The sequence below is a fragment of the Canis lupus genome, chromosome 20, assembly GCF_003254725.2.
Source record: "Canis lupus dingo isolate Sandy chromosome 20, ASM325472v2, whole genome shotgun sequence".
Classification (NCBI taxonomy): domain Eukaryota; kingdom Metazoa; phylum Chordata; class Mammalia; order Carnivora; family Canidae; genus Canis; species Canis lupus.
The window spans coordinates 55,363,653-55,372,552 of NC_064262.1; the positions used below are offsets into that span (position 1 = coordinate 55,363,653).

The 8,900-nt window shown below is 52.0% G+C and overlaps 1 protein-coding gene across 6 annotated transcripts in view; it reads left to right on the forward strand.

Annotated features, from left to right (window-relative positions):
• Nucleotides 1–5,954, forward strand: part of DPP9 (dipeptidyl peptidase 9) — a 43,057-nt gene extending 37,103 nt beyond the window's left edge. For all 6 annotated transcript variants that reach the window (XM_025457043.3, XM_025457041.3, XM_025457042.3 and 3 more), the window contains 2 exons: nucleotides 23–134; nucleotides 2,863–5,954. In XM_025457043.3, coding sequence (XP_025312828.1) covers nucleotides 23–134; nucleotides 2,863–2,955 — 205 coding nt within the window. In that variant the 3' untranslated portion in view covers nucleotides 2,956–5,954. The remainder of the gene's footprint in view (nucleotides 1–22; nucleotides 135–2,862) is intronic.
• The last annotated feature ends 2,946 nt before the right edge of the window (nucleotides 5,955–8,900 follow it).

Consider the following 8,900-nt stretch of genomic DNA (forward strand, 5'->3'; position numbering starts at 1 on the left):
CTCACCCAACTTTGTCTTCCAGGCCCAACCGCCTGCTCATCCTGCACGGCTTCCTGGATGAGAACGTGCACTTTTTCCACACAAACTTTCTCGTCTCCCAGCTGATCCGAGCAGGAAAACCTTACCAGCTCCAGGTGGGTGGCGCCTCCCCAGGAGTCCGCAGGGGGGCGGGGGCGGAGTCACCTGCTTCTGCGCTGGCCCCCAAGGCAGGCTCCCCGCACCTCTGCCTCCATGGCTCCCCAGGCCCCTCCCCAGGCCCTCGGGTCCCCACCTCCAGTCAGCAATCATGTACTGATCGTGGGTGGTGCCCTCGACACCGGGCACACTGGGGGCCAGGCCAGCCCTCCCCAGCTCAGCCTGGTGGAGGGAGGTCAGTGTTATGGAAATTATCGCGCCCACACTATTTTACCTTAAGCCAAGAAATTTACCTGGAAGGAATGGTATGGGGCGCTGAGAGCATCTCAGGGTGACTAGGATCAGAGAAGGGTTCCCTGAAGAGGTGAAGTGTGAGGATGCTGGAAAGTTGGGGGGTATCCAGCTCAGCCCGGTTGTAGTAGGCTGCGGGGCTGGGGGTAGACACCAGGCACAGGAAAGTGCTGGAGGCAGCAGCCCAGAGACAGGAGGCCAGGGTGGATGGAGTGAGCTGGGAGAGGAGTTGGGGGGCCAAGGCCAGGCAATGGGTGGGACCCCTTGGGCAGGGGTGGGGCGTTGGGCAAGGGGCGTGGCTCCACAAAAAGGGGTGGGTCTTTCATGAGGGCAGATGCTGGAGGTGAAGGGCGGTGCCTTGGTGATGAAGGACAGGCCTCAGCGGTGGGGGCGGGGCCGCAGCTGGGGGCCTTCAAAGGGTGCGGTGTCTGGTCCCCCTCGCTTCGGATGCCCTCTAGACAAGGGCCCAGAGGACCCAGTGGGATGTGAGCCATAGTCAGCTGTAGCAGGAAAGGGGCCAGCCAAGTGAGAGAGGTGGGAGGGACAAATTTTATCCTGCCAGCCTCAGTGTTTCTGCCTCTCAGAAGCCTCCATGTGCTCTGTCCTCAGGGGAGTACCATGTTGCCATTAAGCAGACAGAGAAACTGAGGGTCACAGGGCAGGAGGGACAGACCTCAGGGACCTTTCCAGACAGGGCAGGATGGAGGCCCCCCAGCCACACATGCTTCGCACTAACAGGCCAGAGGCAGCTGCAGATCAGGGTGAGCAGGGCTAGGATGGAACCTGAAATGTCCCCGATGAGCGAGACAGTCTGAGCTGGGGTGGCTGGGAGAGCCGCTCGCTCGGCACCTGGCCATAGGCGGTAGGTCCATTAACCTCGGCCTCTCCTCCTCATCTGTGAAACGGGCAGGATAACTCCTACCTGCCATGAGTCTTCCAGGGCCAAATGGGTTCTCTCGGGAGAAGGGTTAGCACACAAGGCGGGCCCCGAGTCCTGCACCCCTGCCTCCCCATGAGAATTTGGAGGTGAGATGACACCTGAGGGTGGGAGCAGGGCAGCCTGTGAGGGAGGTGGGGCGTACCCCGCCTTTTGTTCCAGGCACCCTGGAACAGATGGACTGGGAGGCTGGTGGCCCCAGGTCCTCCTTGTTCACAGCCCATTCACAGCCCGGACCTGAGGGCTGAGGGCAGAGAGCACGGCAGGGATCCTCAAGACCCTCTCTCTGCCCTCACAGCCAAAAGGAGGAAGAAGTAAACAGGCAGCCAGAACCCAGAGTGGTGGGAAGGGTCTGTCCCAGGCAGTGCTGGTGGGGAGGAGTGAGGCCTGGGAGGCTGCAGGGCAGCAGGACCCAGGAGGCAGGGTCTTGATGACAGACTGAAAAGTCCTTGCAGACTTGCTTCATTCAAAATGGATTAAAGAAGGCAAAGGAGAAAAAAAAAAAAAAGAAGGCAAAGGAGGAGGAGGAGAGACCTCTGAGCACTTGAATGTATTCCAGAGTGAACTGGGGCAGTGGCTGTGGGCCTGGAGAGGAAGGAATGGTTTAGTTCACAAATCATCTTGCTGGCAGGAAGAGATAAGGAATGGGCCCCCAGCCCTGATACCAGCCAGCCCCACCCAGCTTGAGACTGGGGTCGGGTAATTTGGGAGAGTGTGGAGCAGGTTTTCAATCCTGACCGACGAACCCCCAGTGTCTATCTGAGACCTACTAGGGTGCCAGAGCCCTCATTTCATGGTCAGAGGCAAGACCTAACCTCCTGTCACCATCACCCAAGGGCCTAGATGTCACTCAGCCAGGTCTCAGGGACTGGGTGATTCCTTGGGTGTCGCCAACAAGTCCTTTGTCTTCTCTGGGGACAACCCCCCTCAGGTGGGTAAGAGAGAACCCAGAAAACACTTTGAGAGCCTGGGGTGGGAGGCCTGTCATGGGAGCCATGGCATGTGTAGTCCTCATAGCCTTTTGGTAAAATGCAAGTGGCACCAGTGAACAAGTACCAAAGGTCCCACAGATTTGTACCTCCCCAGGTTTGGCAGCGGCTCCTAGCTTGGGGGGTGGAGAGACAGTCCCTTGAATGTGCCATTCTGTATGTGCAAGTGCTGTGTTTGAGAGACTAGCTCGGCAAGCCCTCCAAAAGGCCTGCAGAGGTCTGATTCTCCAAAAGGGAAGGTGGCTGCAGTCAGGGAGGTGGTCACTGGCCTACAGTCACACAGCAAGCAAGTCAGGGGCAGAGGGGTTTGGAGCCCAGGTCTATCCGGCCAGGGAGCCTGCTCTTTCCACAACCCTCCAGAAGCAGCCCTGAGCCTGGGGTAGGGGTTGGGGGGTGGGAGATGGGGGAAAGGGGGTGGAGAATGGGGGGGAGGGGTTAGAATGGGGGAGGCGGCAAACACCTTGGGCAGGTCCCTGTGTGCCACCAGCCCTGCCTTCTCTGTCCACCCAGATCTACCCCAACGAGAGACACAGTATCCGCTGCCCCGAGTCCGGCGAGCACTATGAAGTCACACTGCTGCACTTTCTACAGGAATACCTCTGAGCCCCCGCCGCAGGGGCTGCACATTCAGAGCACAAGTGGCTTTGCCGCCATCGCCGCTGCCGCCGCTGCCACTGGGGGAGCAGGCGGGAGGGCCTGCGGCGCCTCCTCCCGCCGCCCCCTCTGGACAGCACCCCCTCCCCCAGCCTTCGCCTTCGCTGCCCCCCACGCCTTTTCTCAGTTTTGTAATGCTCCTGGGATTTTTGCCTGCTGCCTCCCAGTTGCCAGGACGGAGGGATGAGGCCCCCATCCAAGAGGCACTTCCTCAGGCCATCCCCTCCCCTACATGAGGTCTGGGAGCTGGAGCCTCCACCCCACCGGGCACCCCGGGAGGCCCGAGGACACTGGGCAGGGCGCCCGGTCCTCCGCACCTGGCCGCAAGGAAGCATGCGTTTGCCGTCCCTTCCAGACCCGCCCACTTCATATTGTGTTTTGTTGGGGGGCGTTTTTGATGATTATTTAAGACAAAGCATAGGGTGCCTAAACCTAGAATGGGGTCCGCTGCCGGGCCGCGGAGTTCCACCCCGCCAGCACCCAGTTGGGGGTGGGGGGAGCGGTGCGCAGGGCCGCCAGCCTCCCGCCGCCCCCCAGCGTTCAGGCCTGAGCCCCGCGGGTCAGTGTTCGGCCGGCCCGCCCCGCGCACGGCCCCCACGCACACCGCACACCGGGGCTCCCGCCTCGGAGCGGACCCATCCCCGCCTCAGGGTTATCCTTCCTCCCTGTTCCTCCCGCCAAGAGTTCTGCCGGGGGCGGGCAAAAAGAAAAAGAAAAGAAGCAAAAAAAGAAAAAAAAAAAAAAAAAAAAAAAAAAACACCCCACCAGAAACGAACCACCTCTACATATTATGGAAAGAAAATATTTTTGTCGATTCTTATTCTTTTATAATTATGCGTGTAAGAAGTGGACTCAGTAAACAATTCCAGATGGAAGCGCAGCCGCCTGCCTCAGGTTCCTTCCAAGCCTGGGGCTGGGGGTGGGGGTTCCTCTGACCTGGTGGGGTCCCAGGAGGTGCCAGAGCCCTAAGCTACTGGGGCTGCGAGGGCCTCAGGGAGGACGTCGCGGTGACCTGATGCAGCCCCCGTCAGTCCCCTAGGGACCCAGCCCAGGATGTCATGGCTGGCCCGGTCCTCGCTGCAGGCTTCCTCAGGGTGACAGCATCAGCCAAGATGCATGTCCTTCTGGCTGGTTCCTCTGCACTGGCTGCCTTTACTTTGTATCTCTGCTTGTCCAGAGGCTTGACTCTGTGGTTCCAGGATCCGGGATCGCCCACCAAGGAGGGCAGGCCATTCCCTTTTCACATTTGCCCTAGCACCCGACACCTAGGGAGACTGGAAGCTGCCTGAGCAGATGGCACTCTGGCACTGAAGCTCCCAACAGCACGATGGCCTCTCCTGGCACCTCCACCCTCTCCATACTCTGGGAAGTTCCGCTTTTATTTTTAATGGCTTAACAAATAAAACTGTAGTGCTTTTAAAAGGATATATAGAGAAAAGATGCCTTCCCTCCAGAGAGGTGATCACATCCCAGTCTCTGTTTTTAACACCTGAATTCTGTTCCTCCTTGTGAATGTGCCAGAATTTATTTGGCCAGGCACCTATCAAGGGATAACCGGTTATTCTGAGCCTCTTGTTTAAATCAGTATAAATCAGGGGTCAGCCAACTTACTTTGTAAAAGGCCAGACAGTAAATATTTTCAGCGTTGTGGGCCAGACAGCCTGAGAATCCAACTACTCAACTCTGCCCACCTAGTTCAAAAGCAGCCACAAATGATATGTAAATGAGTGTTTGGCTATGTGCCAATAAAACTTTATTTACCAAACCGGGCAGGCGGCCAGACTTAACCCACAGGCTGAAATTGACCAACCCCCAGTACAAGTGATATGGCAACAAATAGTCTTATACATATTTTGGACATATGTTTGAGTTTATAGGGTAAATTCCTAGAATTATCAAAAGGCATACTTGTTTTAGTTTCACAGAGGATTGCCGGATTGCCTTCCAAAGAGAACACCTCAATGTAAACTTCTCCAAGGAGGGTGAAGTGTGCCTGTCCCCCCCACCCCATTCCTTAACCAGTACTGCCTGCTATCAAATATTTTTATCATTGCCAATCTTAGTGGTCAAAGGTAGCATCTCACTGTCGTTTGAACTCCCATTTCTTCCATGTGTGGGAATATTTTCATGTTTTAAGATTCTTGTTTTCTAGTAATCATCGCCCACCTTTCTTTTGACCTATTGGCCTCATTGAATTGTGGACTCCCTTTATATATGAAGGCAATCAGCCCCTTGTCATCCATATTGCAAACTGAACAATGTCGTCAATCTCCGTGTGTCTTACAGGTAGGAAGCTCAGCGAAGGAATGTTTAAAATCAGTCTTGGGAATAAGATGTCTTTCAGTTAAACCACTGTGAAATAAAGAGGAAGAGGAAACTAGTCACAAGTCACAGGAGGACAGAAACAGGTGGCAAAGGGCACTGGGTTTGCTCCAGGAGCCTTGGCAGCTAGGAACCTGCATTTGTCTCAAAGCAGGAGCTCTTCATCAGGACATTCTACTCCTGCCTCACTCACTCAGTAGATTGTCCTGAAACAGCATCCATTGGCCTAACTTCAGTTGGTCACATTCCTACCCTGACGATGAGGCCCAGAAATGGAAGTGGGGTGCCAACAGGAAGGAGGATGCATGATGGGCAACTCCAAAACAGTAAGTGTCTGTTGGCAGAAGGTCAAGGTCTCAGAGGCGGCAGGTGGAGGCATTTGTTTCTTCCAGGCTGTGACGTGGGCCACTCTTCACCACTGGTGGAGTGTGGGGGTCCCCAGCACTGTTGGAGGTTGCCTGTGCATATGCTTGCCGGCTTTCCCGTTGGAAAAGCTCATCTCTTCCCTAATTGGCAAGAACCCCCATATGCCTGTGTCATATTGGGTGCAGAGACTTCTCGGTCTGTCATTTGTCTATCAAACATGTTTATGGTATTTCAATGAATAAAAAAACTCTGGACACATATTCACAAAAATAATACAGAGAGTCCCATGGGCCCTTCACCCAGCTTCCATCTTACCCTAACCATAGTACACTGTTAGTTCAACATCAGGAAACCGACCTGAGTGCAATGCAATTAACTAGACTCCGTACCTTATTTGGGTTTTATCAGCTTTTACATGTCCTCACCAGTGAGTGTGGATGTGTGTGGATGTCTATTCCATTTTGTCACCTGTATAGATTCCTGGAACCAACACCACAGCCCTAATCCAGAACTGTTTATTCTTGAGAAAGGAGTTCCTCTATGCAATCCTGTTGTATCCCACACCCACCCCATTTGTAGCGACCCGAACACAGAGAGAGAGATCTATTGATATTTATGTCGTTAAGTTTCCTTAAGGACTGCTAGATTTCACATCATGATTAAAAAGCAGGATCTTTGGAATGATGTTTTTTTTTTTTTTTTAATCTCTCCAGTGTGGGTTGTGTGGTTTTTTTTTTTTTGTTTTTTTGTTTGTTTTTGGTTTGGTTTTTTTTTTTTTTTTTTTAGGCAAAAAAGGAAAAAAACAAAAGATGTTTGGGCTCAGTCTGAAAAGAAAACATGCACACACAGACCTACCTACCTTCAGTGGGAGGCCCAAACAGCTCACAACTGAAATATCTTGTTAGCAGCAGCGCTTGGCCACTAATTGAATCCTTCATAGTGATGGACTGAAGGTCAAACACAGCAGGTGAGGTAATGGGAGAGACATCAACAGAACCATGCAGTGTGAAACACAGAATAAGGCTGTGATCGTCCAGTTTATGGAGCCAATTTCTAATGGTCCAGAGCAGGTAGTTGCAAGGAAAAAGAAATTTCTTTTTTTAAAAAAGATTTTATTTACTTATTCACGTGAGACAGGCAGAGACATAGGCAGGGGGAGAAGCAGGCTTCCTGCGGGGAGCCTGATGAGATACTCGATCTCATGACCCCAGGATCACAACTGGAGCCAAAGGCAGATGCTCAACCACTGAGCCATCCAGGCAACTCAGAAAACGGAATTTTTTAATGCGAGCAGGTATCCCAATTTAGGATAGGCTGCCCATAGCAGAAGGGCATCAGTTTTGGAGTTAAGGTTATTTGCGGAGCTGTCAGCCTCCCGGAGGATCCTCTGGACCTCCCTGAAATTGGCCTTCATCCTTGGTATGCGAGGGGGTTAGAGTGATTTGAGGTCCTGAAAGTTTGCGATAGAGCCCAGCTTTGGGGTTACGTGTGCCCCAATTAGTGGCCAAGCACTGCTGCTAACAATTTTCTTTCTGGGGATCCCTGGGTGGCGCAGCGGTTTGGCGCCTGCCTTTGGCCCAGGGCGCGATCCTGGAGACCCAGGATCGAATCCCACGTCGGGCTCCCGGTGCATGGAGCCTGCTTCTCCCTCTGCCTGTGTCTCTGCCTCTCTCTCTCACTGTGTGCCTATCATAAATAAAAAAAAAAAAAAAAAAAAAAAAAATTAAAAAAAAAAAAACAATTTTCTTTCTGGATTCTGTTCTTTGAAGTCAGGAAGGACTAGGAAAACAAGCTTACCTCCGGACACTCCAGACCTTGCCATTGATGTTTTCTTGAAAATTTAAGCAACTTGTGACAAAAAAGAAAAAACCCCAAAGCTAATATTAAGAATTCTTACTTCTAGAAATTTCACCTGTGTGTCCTCAGTTCATTTTCCTAACAACTCCCTGAGGTAGGGATTATTTTCTTTTTCATATATTTTGGACTAATTTTAGGCTGACAGAAAAGCTGCAGAAATAGTACAGAGTTCCGGGATACCCTTCACCCAGCTTCCCCTAATGTTCGCATCTTATGTTAACCATGGTGCAATCATGTTATTGAAGCCGGGAAATTAGCACCAATGCAACCTTATTACCTAATAAGTAAAGGCTGGGGGCGCCTCGGTGGCTCAGTCGGAAAAGCATCTGCCTTCAGCTCAGGTCATGATCTCAGGGTCCTGGGATCAAGTCCCACATCCAGCTCCCCGCTCAACCGGGAGTCTGCTTCTCCCTTTGCCCCTCACCCCTCTCTTGCTCACTCTGTCGTCTCTCAAATAAATAAATAAAATCTAAAAAACAAAAACAAACAAAAACACGTAGAGGCCGTTTTTTGGTCCAGGATTGTGAACACATCCCTCCAAAATTCCTACGTTGAAAGCCAAGTCCAATGTGATGGTATGGGAAGGCAGGGCCTTGGGTGGGGCTGAGGTCATGAGTGGGGAGCCCCATGAATGGGATGAGAGCCCTTATGAGAGGCCCCAGTGGGAAACTGAGCATAGGGCTACCCCTGAACCAGGAGGCAGGCCTCACCAGCCACCACATGTACCATCACCTCGATCTAGAACTTCCAGCCTCCAGAACTGTGAGAAATAAACGTGTTTGTTCATAAGTTGCCCGGTCTGTTGTTGTTGTTGTTGTTGTTTTTTTGTTATAACAGACTGAGTTCAGACAAGGAACCAATCCACGATCCCAAACTGTGTTTTGTTGTCTTGGTCTCCTCATTCTGTGCTGGCTCCTCAGCCTTTGTCTTTCATGACGTTTCTGAAGAGTACCGCCCTGGTATCTTGTGGGATGTCCCTCAGCTTGGGATTTTGTATACTTGCTTATTATAATTAGACTGAAGTCACGCCCTTGAGGCAGGAGTCCAGAGGTACCACCGCAGAGGTCCTTCTTTGGGGCACCTGCAAGCAGCTCCATGTTACTGCCGTCTCACTGGTGACATTAACTTTGGTCATTGGGCTAAAGATGGTGTCTTCGTTGTAAAATTACTATTTTTCCCTTTACAACTAATGAACGTCTTTGCGGGGGTGGGGGTGGGGGTGATACTTGAGACTATGGAAATACCCGGGGTTTCATCATACATTCCACGACCAATTTTTAGATCTGTTAACCTAACATAGTCACACTGCAGTTATTTTACCAGTAAAAATAGGTGTACTTAGGAATAGC